General features: G+C 40.1%; 1 protein-coding gene across 1 annotated transcript in view; it reads right to left on the reverse strand.

Annotated features, from left to right (window-relative positions):
- Positions 1-3,839: 3,839 nt before the first annotated feature.
- Positions 3,840-21,867, reverse strand: part of ZBTB11 (zinc finger and BTB domain containing 11) — a 31,703-nt gene continuing 13,675 nt past the window's right edge. Inside the window, exons 4-11 of the mRNA XM_055260590.2 lie at positions 19,311-20,155; positions 18,885-19,061; positions 14,175-14,420; positions 10,484-10,628; positions 9,086-9,203; positions 7,189-7,347; positions 6,904-7,079; positions 3,840-6,065 (exon numbers count right to left, since the gene is read on the reverse strand). Of these exons, the coding sequence (XP_055116565.1) occupies positions 5,548-6,065; positions 6,904-7,079; positions 7,189-7,347; positions 9,086-9,203; positions 10,484-10,628; positions 14,175-14,420; positions 18,885-19,061; positions 19,311-20,155 (2,384 nt within the window). The 3' untranslated portion in view covers positions 3,840-5,547. The remainder of the gene's footprint in view (positions 6,066-6,903; positions 7,080-7,188; positions 7,348-9,085; positions 9,204-10,483; positions 10,629-14,174; positions 14,421-18,884; positions 19,062-19,310; positions 20,156-21,867) is intronic.

Raw genomic sequence — 21,867 nt, forward strand, 5'->3', positions numbered from 1 at the left:
ACTCTCATAGGTTATCAGGAAGGGAGAAGATGGAGAGAATGACAAAGGTACAGAGAATTAAAAAAAAAATTGCCAAAATATGTTCAATGCAAAGGAAGACTGCTAAAATACGACACCCCAAGAAAAAAGAGAGTAACTAGACGGTAAAAAGATTTTTAAAAACAACACAACATGGTTTTCAGTATTTGGCAGACTAAGACACCTGAAAATTTCTGCTTAATAACATCCTTTGAAAGTCAAAGTACTTACTTTGTAAGAAAGGGAATGTCCTAGGGCTCCAAATATGAAACTGAGTTGAATCTGCAGTAGCCTCTAGGAGATGAGATTGCCAGTCTCAAAGGGATTGGCTTTGGACAAGAGATCAGGATTTGGGTACACAAAAATAGAAACCGATAGCTCTACACAAAGCTGGGACCAATGAAGAGCTTTACTTTCAGCAAAAGCACAAACCAGAAAAAAATCCATTCACCACCCCAGAGAGAAAAGGATATTGTCTCATGCTGAGCTTCAGGTGGGCCAAAAGCGTCCCCTGAAGATTTTTTTTTTTTTTTTTTTGAGATGGAGTTTCGCCCTTGTTGCCCAGGCTGGAGTGCAATGGCATAATCTCGTCTCACTGCAACCTCCGCCTCCCAGGTTCAAGCCACTTTCCTGCCTCAGCCTCCTGAGTAGCTGGGATTATAGGCATGCACCACCATGCCTGGCTAATTTTGTATTTTAGTAGAGACAGGGTTTCTTCATGTTGGTCAGGCTGGTCTTGAACTCCTGACTTCAAGTGATCCGGCCACCTCAGCCTCCCAAAGTGCTGGGATTACAGGCGTGAGCCATGGCACCCTGAAGATTTACACAAAATAGCTTTGTTCTAATACTGGCTTAGAGTTCAAATTCACAATTATTCACCTGGGAAACAATACGCTGAGAAGTTAATGGAAATATAGTACCTAGCCACTGATACTCCTGCAGAAACCTCACAGAAGAAAACAAATTGGTCTGGAAGGAACTATCTTCAACCTAGATAGGTGGCACAAGATTCCCTAAAATAAGATCAGTAGTCCATTTGGGCTGCTATAACAAAATACCATAAACTGCATAATTTATAAATAACAAATTTATTTTGTCACAGTTCCGGAGGCTGGGAAGTTCAAGATCAAGGCTCCGCTAGGCCCAGTGTTTGACGAGGGCTGCTCTCTGCTTCCAAAATGGAGCCTTGTTGCTGTGTTCTCACATGGCACAAGGCCATAAGGCAAAAGCTAGTAGCTTCCCGCCCTTTTACAAGGCACTAATATATTCATGAGGGCAAGGCCCTCATGATTCAATCACCTCTCAAAGTCATACCTCAATACTGCTGCATTAGGGATTAAGTTTCAACATGAATTCTGTAAGATACAAACATTTCAACCATAGCAGGCCCTATAGGAGTTGAACTCATACTCTAAAATATGAAACTCCTTGAAGGGCTGGGCACAGTGGCTCACACCTGTAATCCCAACACTTTAGGAGGCTGAGGTGGGTGGATCACTTGAGCAAGGAGTTCCAGACCAGCCACGGTAACATGGTGAAACCCCATCTCTACTAGAAATACAAAAAATTAGCTGGATGTGGTGGCATACACCTGTAGTCCCAGCTACTCTGGGCGCTGAGGTGGGAGGATCACCTGAGCCCAGGAAGTCAAGGCTGCAGTGAACAATGGTAGTGCCACTGCACGCCTGGGTGACAGGAGTGAGACCCTGTCCAACCCTCACCCACAAAAAATCTCATAACAGCAGTATTAAACTTCAAAACTTCAGATGGCTGGTAAGATTGCAGTGGTATTTATAACTCATTGGTCACAACCAGTTAGATTTCTTTGTTCCTTCTCCATTTCCACTGCTTCACTTGACTAGCCAAAAAAAACCAAAACAAAATGAAATCTTCAAATAATAGACTACAAAATAAGTATGGCGTATTTTAAGTGATTAAAGAAATTATGTATCTATCTTTGCTCCACACATTTCGACAACTAGTTCTGATAAATTTATAGGATTGGGGGAAGCAAAGGCTAACTTTTACTGCATATGTGCCAAGCATTGGATGTAAAACCTGTTAGGAACCTCCGAAAAGATTAGATTTGAAAGAAAGAATCAGGAACAGAAAGCATAATCAGCCCAAAAAGCATCATTGGCCCAGTGCAGTGGCTCACACCTGTAATCCCAGCACTCTGGAAGGCTTAGGTGGGAGGATCAGTTGAGCCTAGGAGTTTGAGACCAGCCTAGGCAACATGGTGAGACCCCATCTCTACAAAAAAAGAAATTATCTAGCTGGGCTTGGTGGTGCACACCTGTGGTCCCCACTACCTGGGAGGCTGAGGCAGCACTGCTTGAGCCCAGGAAGTCAAGGCTGTAGAGAGCCGTGTTTGCACCACTGCACTCTAGCCTGGGCAAGAGACCCTGTCTCAAACAACAACAACAAAAAAAATCATGCCCACACTAGTTTATACTAATGCTATAAAAACAACAACAGGGGGCAGAAAAAAAGCCTGAAGGTTTGGATTAGCTCTAAATCCAACAGTTTAAGTAACTTGGGTAATTATGCAAACCCCCATTGGCTTTTAGTAAAATGAACATATTAAAACCTGTCAGAGCATTACTTAATTCATTTCAATTGACAATACATGCATTTCAGGGAGTAACAACAGTGATTCAAATTGCTTCGTAGCAGTAGCATAACAAGTAGCCAAAGGTGCTTAAGGCCTCCTTATTTGATCAGGAGACACCCATTGTTTTTGGAAGTCATCTCATGACAGCAATATGCTTTATGTTTCTAAAAAGGAATTGTTATAAATTAACAATGCCCTCTTGGTAACACTAAAACTGCACTGAATTTTTGGAACCTTCTTAACATTTGTTTCTACATGGAATTTATATAATTTACAAATTCAAATTATTCAAAGCTGATGGTTGATGGCACAATATATAATCCTGTGACAAGATTATGAAACGGAAGAGTTCCCTGATATCCTCGCAGGACACGCGACAGGGGTGTGGCTCATCTGTTCAGCCAAACCCCTTACAGGAGGGGAACCACACAGTCGGGCAAGTGCAGGAGCCAGATTGAGTGCTTTTGGGCTCTGGCCCCACAGTAGCATCTGGTAGGGGGTGCCTGCAACTCCCAAAGCCCCAGTGGGCATGTTACAGTGCTCCTTTAGCTCTGCTGTCTACAGATGGCTTAAGTGTTAACTAGCTCAGTGCCCTCTTGGTACCTGGGTTCTTGTGCAGCGTCCAGGAAGAATCAGGTCACATGGACAAACTGAAGGATGGTAAATGTGGGGGATTTTATTGCTGGATAAAGGTGGCTCTCAGCAGGATGGATGGGGAGCTGGAAAGGGGATGGAGTGGGAAGATGATCTTCTCCTGGAGTTCAGCTGTCCCATGGCTGATCTCCTCTCTGACCGTCCCCCAGCTAAACTCCTCTGGACGTTTAGATGCTCCTCTCTTCTCTTCTTCTCTGCCACACCACTCTTTCTGCTCATGGAGCCTGGGGTTTAGGGTTTATATGGGTACAGGATAGGGGGGCATGGTGGGCCAAAAAGCAACATTTGGGCATGAAAACAGGAATGCCTGTTCCCATTTAGGGCCATGGGTTTCCAGGCTTTTGCTGGGGAACTGCCCTCTTCTACCCATTATTTCCTTGCCTCTTGTCCATATCAATTATATTTAAGAGTAAGAAGTTTTAATATTGGTGTTCCTCCAATTGTTACTTTTTAGTGTTTGATTTCCTTTCCCTTTAAAAATAAACTTAGTAACACATCAAGTAACAACTGATTTATGAACTGAAAATAGTAACAAGCTCAACTCCAAAGTTCATGCTTTTCAACAAGATTCAACATCTTTTATTTACACGTTTATGACATACATTAATGGTCATACACAATTTTTAAACTAAATCTAGTAACAACAGAGGATAGAACATAAAAGACACAATTCCAAATTTTAGTCCGGTTGAAATGCTTTTTCACTAACTGAAAGATAAGATAAATGAGCAGCCATTATAAAGTTATGGGCTGTATGTCAATTCACGTCTTAAAATTGAAAGTCAGCCACACAGCTGTTAAAACAATGGGAAATTTGCAAATGCAAACATATAATGCATGCACAGCTATCACATTTATTCTTTATCCTTAAAGCCATTTTTAAAGTAAACTGGGAGAGGCATCTTAGTAATATATGTACATCAAGGCACATTCTTTTCTTGTGCTTTATGAATGATTTACATGTGGTCTGCTTATATCTTAATTTTATACTTTATAACAGCTTCTAATACCAAAAAGCTTAATTTTTAACAATTATACTTTGAGTGGTAGTTTCCCAGAGAGAAATGTGGCATCTCTCATGGTTATTTTCAAAGTCAGAAAATTGGATAGCTTGAGGAGGTGGGATTTAAAAATCAAACATATGAACTAATATAACTTAGTTTTCGTAACCTTTAAAAATAACTTATCTTCAACAATTTGGTGGAACTGTAATCAAATTCTTCAAGTATGATACTATAAGGGCTGCAATGAATAATTTTCAACATTCTGAAATTACCTGACAATTACATGGTATCCACAGAGCTGCTGTGAATGTCTATATTGCTATCCGATTTCTCAACTGTAGTTTTTCAACCAAATTAAATAATTAAACATGATACAAAAGCTGAAAACATACCAAACCTAGCTTGTTTGTTCATTAACTTGTTCATTCTTTGCAAATAATGAGAATATTTTTTTCCATTAATTGTCCTGTGTTATCAAGGAAAATTTTCCCATCAACAGTGTTTAATAACTGTTCTTTTCTCATGGTCAATTTACTTGCCTTGAAGAAATAGTATAGTAAGGTTTTAATAAGCATTTCATGCATTTTAATGGCATTTTAAAAATTAGCTATTCATTTATGGGTTCCTCATATAGATAAATATATTGTGCAAACCTGATTACAACATGTAACTCATTAAGTGCTTTAAAATAGAATAAAGAATCCCTGACTTAAAAGGGGATAAAATAAATAGTAAGTCAAGAATCACAGATCTAAAGCATTTTAAAAACGTAATACACCTATGCATCCTATTGAAATGCTTTATATTAGAATTTTCTTTTTAATCCATAAACAGGGCAAATAAATCACAGAATCTCTATATTTTGAGAATAAAACAGAAGAAAAGCCAACTGGTGCAGCCTTTTAAATGCAAAATGTACAATAAAGTAATGTCAAAATGCAAATGAAACTGTACAGTTTTAAATTAAGTAATTTATAAACATTAATTCATAAAAGGTATATCATGATAAACCGCTGCCGTCAAAATATTAGGTTGGTGCAAAAGTCATTGCACCAACCTAATAGATCTGTTTTCAATTTCTTTACACTAAATGGACTTTTCTATAGAACCCATTGGCCAGACAAAATGTTTGGAAATGTTACAGCCCAGAGCTTTGATATGTAAACTCCAAGCAGACAGTCACATAGAATTGTAAACAAATGTTCTGTGAGTTCAGTGTACAAGAGATGTCACTTCTTTTTATCTTCATTAATATACTCATTCTCCTTCTGAAATATGTGCTACCTCTACTTTAACAGTTTGAATAGCTTCTGCAACTTCAGATAGCTTCTGTCCTTGCTGTTGTGCTAATACATAATTAACCACTTGCATAATACTTTGGTCAGAAAGTGTAGATACTGATGGATACTCTTCAGTAGCTGCAACAGCTTCCAGAGCTTCCATAGTTTCTCCTGTCACTACCACAGTCTCAAGTTCTTGAGGACCACTGCTTTCTTGTTCCTGCATGCCTGCTGTTAAGATGCTAACAGCATGTGCCACTTGAGTTCCTTGGTTATGAAACTGAAGGGTGTCTTTTTCCAGCATAATTTTGCAAGGCACATAGTCTCTGTGGAATTTAGTCATATGTTTACGGAGTGTTCGAGCATCTATGTAGGCTTCGCTACATACAGGACAGACATAGGGCCGTTCACCGGTATGTGTTCTGACATGGCGTTTCAGAGATCGGGCATCAGCCCAAGCTACTCCACATGTTAAGCACTCAAATGGCTTAACTCCTAAAAAAAAAAAAAAAAAAAAAAAAGCATGTGTAGTGAGGTGCAAGCACCAAAATATACTTAAACTGCCTACCAAACTTTCTTTTATTAAAAAGTACAGTAGCTCATAAGCCTTTCTATCTGGACTGTGGCAATCTTTTATTTAGGACTTTCCTTAGAATAAAGAAGATTCTTTGCCAGGCGCAATGGCTCACACCTGTAATCCCAGCACTTTGGGAGGCCAAGGCAGGTGGATCACCTGAGGTCAGCAGTTTGAGACTAGCCTGACTAACATGGTGAAACCCCATCTCTACTAAAAATACAAAAATTAGCCAGGCATGGTGGAGCATGCCTGTAATCCCAGCTACTGAGGAGGCTGAGGCAGGACAATCACTTGAACCTGGGAGGCGGAGGTTACAGTAAGCCAGGATCGCGTCACTGCACTCCAGCCTGGGTGACAGAGCAAGACTCTGTCTCAAAAAAAAAAAAAAAAAAAAAAAAAAGAATAAACAAGATTCTGAACTATAAATCTCTCTAAAGATCTTCCTGTGGACAGATGTGATTGAGACAAATTTTAGTTTCTGTGCATAATCTCATTTATTCTTTCATTCCTTCAAAGCAGAGGCTTCAAATAGTTTAGTTCAGCATAACAATGTGGATACAGAATTAAGTTCACTAAAAAAGCAATCTATTTATATACACAATAATTAGGTACTCAGGTTCAGGATCACCTCTGTCATTTGAATAAAGATATGAAATTAATCTCTTACCAAGGAAGGTGAAAGAGCTGGTAAAGGGAGAATCACTACTGGACTGGCTTTTATTCTATAAGGATACATATAGTACAACGTATAGTTACCTTCATGGTTGTTCATGTGTCTCCTGTACTCTCTTAGCTGAGTGAATTTTCTTCCACATTTTTCACACACCCGTTCCAGGTTTTGCTTTGCTCTTCCTTTTTTCCCATGAGTAGCTTTCTTTACATGCCTTCTGAACAAAGCTTTTTCATAAAATTCTTTGCCACATATATTACACCTAAAATAGGGGAAAATACCCAATTATTTTGTCCAAAGAAGTAGTAGCCATAACGATCAGAGTACACACATGTATTAATTAAGTTCAGCTCCTTCTCAAATTTACTCACCTATAAGGCTCAGTGACAGAATGAGACTTCACATGGGAATACCAATCTTTCTTCCAACTATAGCACTTATCACAAAATTGGCACTGGAATGGCTTCACACCAAGATGTTTGTTCATGTGCTGGCGAAGATCTCTAGCTTCAAAGAAACTTTTTTCACATCTGCAATAAAGTTCAGTTACCCAATTGGATAATCTTATTCCTTTAAAGCAAGTTTCCAAGAACTCAGTAACTATTTTTAGTTTTTTAGAACTCCAAAAGATGATCTCAACTTAAAAGAATTCCCTAATTTTCCAATCTTGCATAAAGGCTACAGGGTTTAGGTTCTTTTCATCTTAAGACTACTAGAAATGTTTTAGAAAGAATCATGCATAGTTCCCAAAGGTTATTACAGAGGAAATTTACCATTCTCTCTCTCTCTCCTAAATTACCCCACTTTGAGATCCCTATTTCAACTCTCTCATTCTTAGTCCATGTGTTGAGGGTAGGCTTTACCTTTGACCCTAGGGATAGAGCAAATGACTTGGGCCTAAATTAATCACAACAAAGCATTCCCTTGGCCATAGTGATTGACTCAGGGATGACTGACTTAACTTGATATAACTGGAGTAACCCTCAGGGCTTTGATGGAACTACCAGAAAAGAAGTTTGACAATTTGGAATTTGAGAGGATGTGAGACTGAAACCACTGCCATTGTCTTGTCCATATGGTGCCTCAGAGAAAACAAGTGCTAATGAATTTGAATCCGGTTTACATTAAACCACCCAGACTCCTAGACTTTATACTTAATTCAAGCCTGTTTGGGTTGGGTGTACTCTCATTAATAACTAAAAATGTATTGATAACAAACTATCTTTGTTTCAAAATAAGACTAATTAGAGTAACATCAACAAATATGTCAAGTAGGAAGCTCCAAAAGCCCATCTCTCCATGAAAGCAGAGGACAAACTGGCAAACTGTTAGAATCAACCTTACCAAAAGCTTATAGTGACCAGGCAAATGTTTAACAAAGAAAAAAAATTGTTGAATCTCTGTAAGAGAGCTTTCTGATGTACCCCTGAACCTAAAAGGTAAAAGAAAAGCAAGAGAGCTTCCTGGCTTTTTGTTTCCTAAGAGACAGGGTCTTGCTATGCTGCCTGCCCAGACTAGTTTTGAACTCCTGGACTTAAGCAATCCTCCCACCTGTCTCCCGGAGTGCTGGAATTACAGGCATGAGCCACTGTGCCTACCCTAAAATGACTTTTTTTTTTTTTTTTTTGAGGCGGAGTCTCACTCTGTCGCCCAGGATGGAGTGCACTGGTGTGATCTTGGCTCACTGCAACCTCCCACCTCCAGAGTTCAAGTGATTCTCCTGCCTCAGCCTCCCAAGTAGCTGGGACTACAGTTGTGAACCACCACGACTGGCTGATTTTTGTATTCTTAGTAGAGACGGGGTTTTGCCACGTTGGCCAGGCTGGTCTCAAACTTCTGACTTCAGATGATCTGCCCGCCTTGGCCTCCCAAAGTGCTGGGATTACAGGCTTGAGCTGTTGTGCCTGGCCCGATTAATTTTACGTTATATGAATTTTACCTCGATTATAACAGAGATTTTAGGAGGATCTGGAAAATGAAGAGGAGGGGGGAAAAGAAACTGGCTGGCGGTGAGACTCTTCTTTCCCACAGTCCCCACTTCCAGGTAGTACATTTGAAAATCTTAAATCACTTTAAATGAGTGATTTGTATGGTAAATAATTTACATCTCAAAGATGTTAAAAATAGTAACCCTTAGGCAAGAGAAAAAGGACATTAAAATCAAGAGTAAACTGAAGTTACAGTTTAATATTATCTTCAAACATTTTTTTGAAAACTGAGTAAAAACATAATTAAATTAACTGAATGCCTCACATACTGAATACTTACTGAGTACAATGATAGCCTCGAACCTCAGGCTTTGGTTGGTGTTTCTTGAAGTGCTTGCTGAGTCCAGAGCCCCTATGAAAAGACTTTCCACAAACTGAGCAAAGGTACTTGGACTCTCCTATTAGAAAAAATTAAAACCCTGTCACATATTCAGCAATCAGCCCTCTTTTAAAAGAATTCTTTTTTTTTGAGATGGCATCTCACTCTGTTGCCCAGGCTGGATGGAGTGCAGTGGCGTGATCTCGGCTCACCGCAAACTCTGCCTCCCGGGTTCAAGTGATTCTCCTGCCTCAGCTTCCCGAGTAGCTGGGACTACAGGCACGTGCCACCACGCCCAGCTAATTTTTTGTATTTTTAGTAGAGACGGGTTTCACCATGTTAGCCAGGATCATCTCAATGTCATGACCTCGTGATCTGCCTGCCTTGGCCTCCCAAAGTGCTGGGATCACAGGCGTGAGCCACCACGCCTGGCCTTTAATATACAGAATTCTTTATGTCATATTTTAGAATTTACTTTACCAAGGGGACACGGAAGCTATAACATTTTGCAGACATCTAAGAATAACAATAAACCATGTCAAAATCCCCATTTCCTGTCAACAACTACAGTACTATCAGAGGGTATGACCCAAGGAATGTGATACAGTTGTATGATCTATGGATTGTAATAGTACTAGAGTTGAATACAAGTTGCAGCAGGTATCTACCCTACATTGGCTATTCCCACATTTTTGCTTTAAAATATCTAAAAATAAGTATGTATGGACAAAAAATATAAGCCAACTACTATATTGACAATTATGTCTGCCTACCATTTAACTTTTTAAAAGCATGATCATTTCTTTATGCCTGGATTTAAATTATGCATGATTTTGACACTTAGCACACATTTTTCTACACTGAGGGAAACAATGAATATTCTATACATAAACATAGCTGTAAAACCAGATTTAAGAAAACGCTTTTTTTTTTTTGAGACGGAGTCTTGCTCTGTCGCCCAGGCTGGAGTGCAGTGGCGTGATCTCGGCTCACTGCAACCTCCGCCTCCCGGGTTCACGCCATTCTCCTGCCTCAGCCTCCCAAGTAGCTGGGACTACAGGCGCCCGCCACCATGCCTGGCTAATGTTTTGTATTTTTAGTAAAGACGGGGTTTCACCGTGTTAGCCAGGATGGTCTTGATCTCCTGACCTTGTGATCCGCCCGCCTCAGCCTCCCAAAGTGCTGGGATTACAGGCGTGAGCCACCGCGCCCAGCCTACACTTTTAATTTAAAATACTGTCTCAATACAAAATTGAGCACACATGACTATCAGTTTATCAATATAATTTCTGGTATAATTAAAGCATAATCATTAATAGTTTATGAAATGTAACTATGTCAATATAAATTTCTCATTACCTGTGTGAATACTCATATGTTCTTGAAGACTCCGTTTGGTAACAAATGACTTAACACATAGTTCACACTGGAACTGCTTCTGTGATTGATGAAGACTCTGATGTAATTTTAGACCATGCTTATAGATAAAAGTCTTTCCACAGACCTAAGATAGAACAGGAGTGATTAAGTCAATAAAACAAAAAGGGAGATTGTTTCTGAACGAGGACAGAGAAAATGAATATATTATTTTAAATAAATATTTAAATTATTTAACTTATAATAAAACATAATGACAAAGTAAAAGTTGAAACCAACTTGAAAGTTGACCCCTCTTCTGATTCAGTATTCAACAAATATTGTTATCTTTCTTAAATCCATGTGATCACCAGAGATTCCCAAAATAGTAAAAATCAGACAAACCTCATGCTATCCTTGAGACTGGTAAATAGTATACCTTACATTAAGAGACATGGAAGCTTAATCAAGAACAATATACCATTTCCTGCTACACCAACTAGAACAGTGCTTTTCAAACTGTGATGAAGAACTAATTATTTTTTTCCTTTTCCACAATCCACTGGGATAAATTTTTGTTAAACACAAAAATTTTTGTTAAAAATGATGTGACAATGCCAAATTGCTATGACAGTTTCTACATGTTTACTCTCTATTTCTGTACTTATCATCCACAGACCACACATTCTGAGTAGTGCCACATGGGAAGACCAGAGGCCCAACTAATACTTGGTATTTAAATTTATGGCCAGGTGTGGTGGTTCATGCCTGTAATCCCAGCACTTTGGGAGGCCGAGACAGGCAGATCATTTGAGGTCAGGAGTTCGTGACCAGCCTGGTCAACATGGTGAAACCCTGTCTCTACTTAAAAAAAAAAAATACAAAAATTAGCCAGGTGTGGTGACAGGCATCTGTAATCCCAACTACTTGGGAGGCTGAGGTAGGAGAATCACTTGAACCCAGGAGGCAGAGGTTGCAGTGAGCCAAGATCGCGCTACTGCACTCCAGCCTCAGTGACAGAGCAAGAATCTGTCTCAAAAAAAAAAAAAAAAACAAAAAAAACATAAATTTACAAATAAAGTGATCCTTAGGACTTGGCTTCAAAATAACTGGCGGAGCTGGGCACAGTGACTCATGCCTGTAATCCCAACACTTTGGGAGGCTGAGGTGGTTGGATTGTCTGAGCTCAGGAGTTCGAGACTAGCCTGGGCAACATGGTGAAACTCCGTCTCTACCAAAATACAAAAAATTAGCCGGGTGTGGTGGCATGCGCCTGTAGTTCCAGCTACTCAGGAGGCTGAGGCAAGAGAATTGCTTGAACCCGGGAGGTGGAGGTTGCAGTGAGCTGAGATTGCACCACTGCACTCCAGCCTGGGCAACAGAGACCCTGCCTCCAAAAAACAAAAAAACAAAAACCTGGCGGGGTGGGGGTGGGGGTGGGAGTAGGGTAGTGAATAAGAGTATACATAAAACACATGTACCACGAGCTGGTAACTACTGAAATTGAGTGAAGAGTACATGAGAGTTCAACCCATTCTCTTCTAAAATAATAAAAAGGTACAAAAAAGAGAAATATAAAAAAATCTCACTGGAGGCCAGGCACAGTGGCTTATGCCTATAATCCCAGCACTTTGGGAGGCCCAGGTGGGAGAACAACTTGAGACCAGGAGTTCAAGACCAGCCTGGGCAATATAGCAAGACCTATAAAAAGGCAGGGTCTCTATAAAAACTTAAAAAAAAAAAAAAAAATTAGGTGGGTGTGGTGGCATGCACCTGAAGTCCTAGCTACTCGGGTGGCTGATGCAGGAGGATTGCTTGAAACCAGGAGTTCGAGCTTACTGTGAGTTAAGACAATGCCACTGTACTCCAGTCTGGATAATAAGACCCTGTCTTTAAAAAATCTCATTGATATATAAAAAAGATACTTGCACATGCATGTTTACAACAGCACAATTCAGTTGCAAAAATATGAAACCAGCCCAAATGCCCATAAATAAATGAGCAGATAAAAAAAATGTGGTATATATATACCATGGAATACCACTCAGTCATAAAAATTAACAAAATAATGGCATTTGCAGCAACCTGGATGGAACTGGAGACCACTACTCTTTTAAAAATTATTATTATTATTATTTTTTTTTTTTTTGAGACAGAGTCTCACTCTGTCACCCAGGCTAGAGTGCAGTGGTGCGGTCTCGGCTCACTGCAACCTCTGCCTCCCAGGTTCAAGCGATTCTCCTGCCTCAGCCTCTGGAGTAGCTGGGATTATAGGTGTGTGCCACCATGCCTGGCTAATTTTTTGTATTTTTAGTAGAGACGGGGTTTCACCATGTTAGCCAGGATGGTCTCGATCCCCTGACCTTGTGATCCGCCTGCCTCAGCCTCCCAAAGTGCTGGGATTACAGGCGTGAGCCACTGTACCCGGCCAATTAATTAATTTTTTTGAGATGGAATTTTGCTCTTGTTGTCCAGGCTGGAATGCAGTGGTGCCACCTGGGCTCACTGCAACCACCACCTCCCAGGTTCAAATGATTGGAGACCACTACTCTAAATGAAGTAACTTAGGAATGGAAAACCAAACATCGTATGTTCTCACTCACAATTGGGAGCTAAGCTATGAATGATACAACGGACTTTGGGGACTTTCGGGAAAGGGTGAGTTGGGGGTGAGGCATAAAAGACTACACCCTGGGTATAGCGTATACTGCTCAAGTAACGGGTACACCAAAATTTCAGAAAACACTACTAAAAAACTTACCCATGTAAACAAACACCACCTTTTCCCCAAAAACTATTAAAATACAGAAAGAAAAAAAATCTCACTGGTTCCAAAACTGTTTTTTAATAAAAATACTGAGTCAGGCCTGGCATAGTGGCTCACACCTATAATTCCAGTACTTTGGGAGCCTGAGGTAGGAAGACTACTTGAGCCCAGGAGTTTGAGGCCAGCCTGGGCAATACAGTTAGGCCCCATCTCTACAAAATTTAAAAAAATCAGCCAGGCGTGGTGGTGCACATCTGTAGTCCCAGCTACTTGGGAGGCTAAGGTGGGAGGATGGTTTAATCCTCTGGGAGATGAAGGCTGCAGTGAGCCGTGATCATGCTACTACATTCCAGCCTGAGAGATAGAACATGACTTCGTCGCAAAACAGACAAAAAAAAACCCAAACTGAGTCATACTCATATATAAGGCTACAGGTGCTACTAGAAATTTTTCACTGTTCAAAATAGCCCAAAGCTGGCTAATCAGAGGATTCATTTCCCTTGAGTCATATTTTGGCATTTAGGTACTCTCAATCCTTAGCTCTAGAGAAGAACACAGCTTAGGCAGGACTTTTACGGACCACAGAGATTTGTTTAAGCCATGGGTTCCTTTCTAGTCCTGGTTGGTCCAGTTGAAGGTTAAGGAATGACTGGGATGATAAATTGGTTATTTTTCACCCTATACATCCTCTGGACCCTAGTAAGTTTTCACAAACATCTTAAATAGATTCAAATTACAACTTCAGAGAGCAAATTAAAAAACACAATAGGGAATCACCTTTGATCTAGGCAATAAAGAAGTCATAAATTTACCTGACATTTTACAAATATGAGAGTGACTTGAGAATACATATCCCACCAGTCTCTTTGGCACCCATAGTTAAGTTCTAATGTTCTTTAAATAGCAAAATAAACGCTTTAGCTTTACCTGGCATGCATGTGGCTTTACACCTGTGTGCTTTAACATATGTATTCGGAGAGAATATAATTTAGGTAAAGTTCTTCCACATATGGAACATATAAATTCCCGCTTGGTTCTGCCCTTCTCAGATGATGTTCCCGATGCTTCATTAGATGTGGAATTGGACGAGGACGAAGAGGGTGCATCTTTTCTGGTATGACGAATAAGATGTGCTCGCAAAGAGGCACTGTACTGAAACTGTTTTTTACACAACTAAAAGAAAAATAAAATTCTCTCTAAATGTATTTCCATTACAAAATGTTAACTGAAACTCAACTCATATTTGGACTTTGTTTTTGTTACAATTATATAGATCAATAAACACACACACTATGTAAAAAACAATAGGTACTAGATTGTAAAGATAAAAGGGATAAGACTCAATCCCTATTCTACAGAGGCTAAAGTCTAACAACAGCACAAGATTTATATCAACAAGGTTAGGCTTGAAATGGGTCTTTCAGGAATGGTAAAACAAAGACAGAAGAATTCTCTCATTAGTATGAGTACTAACAGTTATCAGGTGGAACAGGAGTAGAGGCTGGAAATAGAAAGGTAAGGCTGTGATTGATGGTCCTTGGATTTTATCTCATAGTTGAAGACTCAAGAAAGTTTTGTTCTTTTTAAAATCAAAGTTATATATGCTTACCCTCTGCAAAACCTATTTTTTAAAACAATAAGTAAAACTGGTCTCCTGGCCAACCATCTCCACCATATTTTGCTTCTAGAGTTATCTCTGACTTTATTTTTAAGTGCAGCTGTGCTTGGATGACTCTCTCTTGATGCTTCTCTTTGTAACTCTATGTAACACACATAATGGAAGTTGATTTGCATTTTTACTCCTCTACTCCCTACTTAGATATGTAAATGATTTCCATTACTCCTCTTTATCAATATAGTTATATCATATTCTTGAGTAGACCAATCTCAAGGCTTACATTTCTAGGATGTAAATATTATTACCACTGGGCCACATACAGTACACTGTAATTCTTTTCCTTTCTTGCTTTTTATTTCTCTTTGCACTTACTAATTTGCCAAACCCTGCCCCCAACTGCACTGGGATGAGATTTAAAACCCATCACCTTTTCGGAAATCTCTGTCAAATCATTATGTCCTGGGCTGGGTGTCGTGGCTTACGCCTGGAACCCCAGCATTTGGGAGCCTGAAGAGGGTGGATCACTTGAGTCCAGGAGTTTGAGACCAGCCTGGGCAACATGGTAAAACCCTGTCTCTACAAAAAAAATACAAAAATTAGCCGAGCATTGTGGTACATGCCTGTGGTCCCAGCTATTTGGGAGGCTAAGACAGGAGGATCGTTTGAGCCTGGGACATGGAGGCTGCAGTGAGCTGTGATAGTGCCATTGCACTCCAGCCTGGGATACAGAGCAAGACCTTGTCTCAAAAAAAAAAAAAAAAAAAAAATCATTATGTCCTGGGCTAACTGTTCCCTATGCCTGACACATAGCTTCATCCTGGGATCCCCTTCACTATTGTCTTGATGAATCCCTTGGACTCTGTTGAACTGGATGCCATGTTTTCCATTTAACATGTCTTGCTCATTTTAGTGAAACATGTCTGTCAACAGCTTCCTAAGAAAATTTGGGAAGTAATAATTTTGAGACCTGGCATGTCTGAAAATACTCTTATTCTACCATCATAAATAATTAAAAGTTTGACTGACTGGCTGTAAGAATTCAAGCCAGAAATCATTTCTCTTTAGATTTTAAACACATGGTGGCTTTGTCTTCTAGTTTCTGTTGCTGTTGTTGAAAAACCTAAAGCCATTCTGATCCTTATCTTTTTTATGAGACTGACAATGTTATTGTTTGTCCTCTGGCAACTTACTTTATTTCTGTCCACTGATTCTGAAATTTTATAATGTACTTTAATATAGTTTTATTTTCATCCACTGTTCTGGGCATTCAGTGTACTCCTTTAACACGAAACTTCTATCCTTAAGTTCTGAAATTTTTCTTTATATTGTTTTCCATGTTCTGTTTGAAAATAATACTTGTATACTGAGTATCTTAGACCAATTCTACTATTTTCTTTCACTCTCATTTCTAACTTGTCTTTTTGCTTTATTTTCTGGGAGATTTCATCAGTTACATTTTCCAACTTTTCTGAGATTTTTTATATGGTACTATATATTTTATTCCTAAGATACTCTTTAGTTATTTTAACGTGCCCTTTATATTAATAAAATTTTTTTAGACTTTTTTTTTTTTTACACTAGTCAAGTGCAGTAGTGAGAAGGGGGTAAAGAGTAGAACAAGGAGCTCGATCTGTAACTGTGAACAGTCAATTGAGATAACTAACTTCGGGCCAGCCAATATGACATTTAAAATTTTTTTTTTTTGTAGAGACAGGGTCTCGCTATATTGCCTGGTCTTGAACTGCTGGGCTCAAGTGATCCTCGCATCTCTGCCTCTCAAAGTGTTGGAGTGTTGGGATTACAGGTATAGGCCACCACGCTCAGCCTCAATGTGCCCTTTTAAAAACATAGTACCGCTGGGCGCAGTGGCTCATGCCTGTAATCCCAGCACTCTGGGAGGCTGAGGCAGGCAGATCACCTGAGGTCAGGAGTTCGAGACCGGCCTGACCAACACGCAGAAACCCCATCTCTACTAAAAATACAAAATTAGCCGGGTATAGTGGCACATGCCTGTAATCCCAGCTACTCGGGAGGCTGAGGCAGAACTGCTTCAACCCGGGAAGCAGAGGTTGTGCCACTGTACTCCAGCCTGGGCAACAAGAACAAAACTCCGTCTCAAGAAAAAAACAAACCAAAAAAACCACAGTACCTGGTTGTTTTGTAAATGTAATTTTTCATTTATCTCTTATATAAATCATACGTTCTGAAGTTGTTTTCTTTTTAGTTTTCTCGCTAGTCTTGGATTCCTCAAAATTGTCTTTTTTATTTTGGAGACAGGGTCTCACTTTGTCACACAGGCTGGGGTGCAGTAGGGCAATCTTGGCTCCCTGTAGCCTTGACCTCCTGGGTTCAAGCCATCCTCCTGCCTTAGCCCCCCACAAGTAGCTGGGACTACAGGTGTGTGCCACCACGCCCAGTTAATGCTTGTATTTTTTTTTTTTGAGACGGAGTCTCGCTCTGTTGCCCAGGCTGGAGTGCAGTGGCGCAATCTCGATCTCGGCTCACTGCAAGCTCTGCCTCCCAGGTTCAAGCCATTGTCCTGCCTCAGCCTCCCAAGTAGCTGGAACTACAAGTGCTCACCACCATGCCTGGCTAATTTTTTGTATTTTTAGTAGAGACGGGGTTTCACCATGTTAGCCAGGATAGTCTCAATCTCCTGACCTCGTGATCCAACCGCCTCGGCCTCCCAAAGTGCTGGGATTACAGGTGTGAGCCACTGCACCCGGCCAATTTTTGTATTTTTGTAGAGATAGGGTTTCACCATGTTGCCCAGGCTGGTCTTGAAATCTTGAGCTCAAGCAATCTGCCTGCCTTGGCCTCCTAAAATGTTATGATTATAGGTGTGAGCCACTGTGCCCAGCCAAAGTTGTTTTTCTTGAAATCTTTTGTCATGAGTCAATAATCCCTAATATCTGTTCATATTTCAGAATAAGACATTAAAAAATTCACTGGAATTGCCATGTAAGCGGGGAGGGGATTGTTGTCAACCATGAGCTTTTGTCAGTAGTTGTCTTTTGTTATTGGGCTTCAGATTTTTCATCTCTGAGAAATCTTTCTGCTTTACGGTTAAGGGTCTAGATGCCTATATCCTGGGACTTGAGTAAAGAAAGACCTTGGGCCGGGCGTGGTAGCTCACGCCTGGTATCCCCTACCTTGGGGAGGCAGAGGCAGGCGGATCCTTAGAGCTCAGGAGTTTGAGACCAGCCTGGCCAACATGGTGAAACCCTGTATATACTAAAAATACAAAAAATTAGCCAGGCATAGTGGCTCGTGCCTGTAGTCCCACCTACTCAGGAGGCTCAGGCAGGAGAATCGCCTGAACCTGGGAGGTGGATGATGCGGTGAGCCAAGATTGCACCACTGCACTCTAGCCTGGGTGACAGAACAAGACTGTCTCAAAAAAAAAAAAAAAAAAAAAAAGAACTTAACATTCAGTATGCTTTTACTCTTCCCTGTTTTGAGTACAGTGCGTTTAGCTTCACTGTACATAGTACTCCCCAGTGGAGTTACGGTTTTATCCTTTCCAGGGAGTAGAAGATGGATCTTTGGCTAAAGGGACAGGGGTAGTGATTTAATTGCTTCTGCTTTCAAGGTAGCTAGCACTACTAATTCCTGAGACATTTTGGTGGTTCTACAATTCAATTTGGGTTGATTCTTAGCTTTCCCCACTAAAAACCTGGAAGTGAACCCTTTCAAATCTGCTGAATAAGTTACTCCATCTATTTATTTGTATCCAGAATTTAGTTGTTTCAAGATTTCCTGTTCTGCCTTTTTATGAGTTACATTTTTTAAACAATCTTTTTACAGTTGTCTTACTACGGTATCAGGAGGAAGCAGAGATAAGGCTAAGTCACTGAATATTTTTGGGAGGCAAGTAAATGACATGCACATTTAAATCAGAAGATGACCCTTATAGCCATACAAGACATAGAATACAAGCGAAAAGATAACCAAGCAGTAAGTTGGATTCTATATATTATGAATTAGAGTTATCTTCAATTAGCTTTCCAAATACTTACTGGACATTTATAATCTCTAGCTCTTTCATGTTTCAGTTTGTGCATTATAAGGGCGTATCGCCTCTGAAAAACCATTCCACATTCCCCACATTTATGAGATGCTTCTTCTGTGTTCTCTTTAGCATCTCTTTTTGGCTGTTTCATCTTTTTTCCTCTTTGAACTAACTTCTGAGCCACCTAATAAGGGATAGAAATCACAATCTAAGTAAATCTACTCAATTTTAATTTTTAAAGTCATGTTGTAAATTTCTAACAAAAAGGTTTCAAATTCACATTATCTTATTAATACTGGCATTTAAAACATTAAGTTGCTACCTTGTACCCATCTCACCTCCCAAATAATTTTCACTATAGCCATAAGTTCATCAATACACTGCTTTCAACCTAAAGCTAAAACTACACAGGTCAACCCTTCTTACATCATACCTGTTGAACTGCTGACTTGGGAACGGCTTTCCGTTTCTGCAGCTTTTTCTCCATTCCCTTGTGTAGTCGAATATATGCCCCTTCATTAACAGAACGTTGTCGAAGCCTGCTTCTGTAAGTATCATCATCAGGGCCAAAGTCTGTCTTTGCTGTTGATGCAACTAGATTTTCCTGATCTTTTAAAGGTTGGTCAACGTTCTGCCTATGTTTTGGAATGTCTTCGGCACAAATATCCTCAGCTGATATATCATTTCCCACACCACTACTCTCTGGCGAGCTACTAATTACATTCTCTTTTGAAAGTTTAGGGTGTATATTAAAAACTGTGTTATTTTCTCTGTTGTTTGAAGTTTCTAGTTCTGTCTGGTTGTTTTTTGTTATTAAATCAACAGACTCCATTTCAGGATGGGAATCAGCTATACATCCTACCGATGACAGGGCAGCTTCAGCCTCTGAAGAAACCTGGGGCTCAGGCTGTCGTCCTACCTCTCCATTCTGCTCCGCTTCTGGCAATTCTCCATTTACCAGTAGTACAATTTCACAATCCCCAAGTTCAGTAGATAAACTTGTTGTGGTTCCCTCACTGCTAGCCACAGGAGGTGCTGTACCTCCATTGTGTACTCTTAAGTCCTGGGTGGATGCAACTGTTTGTACTTCACCCTTCTTATATACTGTTAGCTGCTTCTCTTCCATTAGCTTATGTACACTTTCACAAATCTCTAAGACTTCTGACATGAAAAGATGACGAGCTAAGATGGCTACATCAGCCATGCTACAGAAATCAAAACTTAGTACAGAAGTATAGGCAAATTCCAGTAAAGGAAGGAAGCTGGCCTTACAAAAACCTGTATGAATACAAAGAAGGTAAAGAAAGACAAAAAAGTCAATTACCAATGAAACAATACAGAATTATGACAATACAAAATATAATTCAAAGGCAAATATGACCATCTGTTCTGTAACTAATCATCCCTGGATTTGCATTTTGTTCTGGTTTCTTATTAAGCCTTGACTAACTCATTTGTATGAGCTAAGCCTCAGTACCTAATATAGAAAATAGTATGACTTACTACCTCAAGAGTTGCTGTAAGGCAGTCATTTTCAAACTGTACTCCTTAGAACCCTGGGGATTCCTCAAATTCCCCTCAAGAAACAGCTGCTGGAGGATGGAGGGTTAAAAAAAAAGACGAAGACAGACGAGTGGCAGGGTTCAACCAACTTGTCGCCTAATCGCACTTTAGTAAATATAGCTGTACTTCCAAGTAATAGTGGTCCATATAAAAATGTGATTGAACAAAGTATTCTATGACTAAAAGTAAAGTAAAAAAACAATACCCAAGGGAGAGGTTAGCAACATTTTTCTGTTAAGAGTAAGATAATAAACATTGCAGGCCATGAGATGTCTGCTAAAACTGCTCAGCTTTGCCACTGTGGCTGCAAAGCAGATGTACACCAATGGACGCAGCTGTGTTCCAATACAACCTTCTTTACAAAAGGGGAAGGAGGGGAAGAGTGGTCCTTGGGCTACCAGGTGTAAGGAATGAAATAATTACTATACACGTGAGGTATTACATTCTTCTGTGGGAAAACAAGGTCAGTTTCTTTTCTAAAATTCTCAGTGATTCACTTTCAAAGCCATTTTTAATTCTTAATATTCACATGAATCAAAAATCAGAAAAAAGATTACACAGTGATAATTCCATAACCAGAATGATTAAGAATTTGTATCGCTCTCCAGAATTTCGTTATACAGCCAAGCCAATATTTTTATTTATTTATTTATTTTTATTTACTCATTTTTTGAGATGGAGTCTCGCTCTGTGGCCAGGCTGGAGTGCAGTGGCGAAATCTTGGCTCACTGCAACCTCCCGACTCCCAGGTTCAAGCAATTCTCCTGTCTCAGCCTCCTGAGTAGCTGGGACTACAGGCACACGCCACCACGCCCAGCTAATTTTTGTACTTTTAGTAGAGACGGGGTTTCACCATATTGGCCAGGATGGTCTTGATCTCCTGACCTTGTGATACGCCTACCTCGGCCTCCCAAAAGTGCTGGGATTACAAGCATGAGCCACCGTACCCGACCTTCTTTTTTTATTTAGGTACTTTGAGACAGGCCCTTGCTCTGTCATCCAGGCTGAAGTGCAGTGGATTGATCATGGCTCACTGTAACCTTGACCTCCCAGGCTCAAGTAGTCCTTCTGCTTCAGCCACCTGAGTAGCAGGGCAGGCGTACACCTGGTTATTTTTATATTCTGAAGAGATGGAGGTCTCCCCATGTTGTCTCAGCTGATCTTGACCTCCTGGCCTGAAGGGATACTCCTACCTCGGCCTCTCAAAGTCCTTGGATTACAGGTGTGAGCCACCACACCTAGACGGAGGCAATTATTCTAATTCTGCCTTCTCACACTAGGTGTCATATTACACATACTTTTCTGCACTTTGCTTTTCTCATGCAATAATTTATCTTAGAGATTTTTAAATATACAATTGAGAGCCATATTTGCTGTAATTTTCAGTTCTGACTCAAGGTATGTAAAGTGTGGTACTTTATGCAAAA

The sequence above is a fragment of the Symphalangus syndactylus genome, chromosome 21 (assembly GCF_028878055.3).
Source record: "Symphalangus syndactylus isolate Jambi chromosome 21, NHGRI_mSymSyn1-v2.1_pri, whole genome shotgun sequence".
In the NCBI taxonomy this organism is placed as follows: domain Eukaryota; kingdom Metazoa; phylum Chordata; class Mammalia; order Primates; family Hylobatidae; genus Symphalangus; species Symphalangus syndactylus.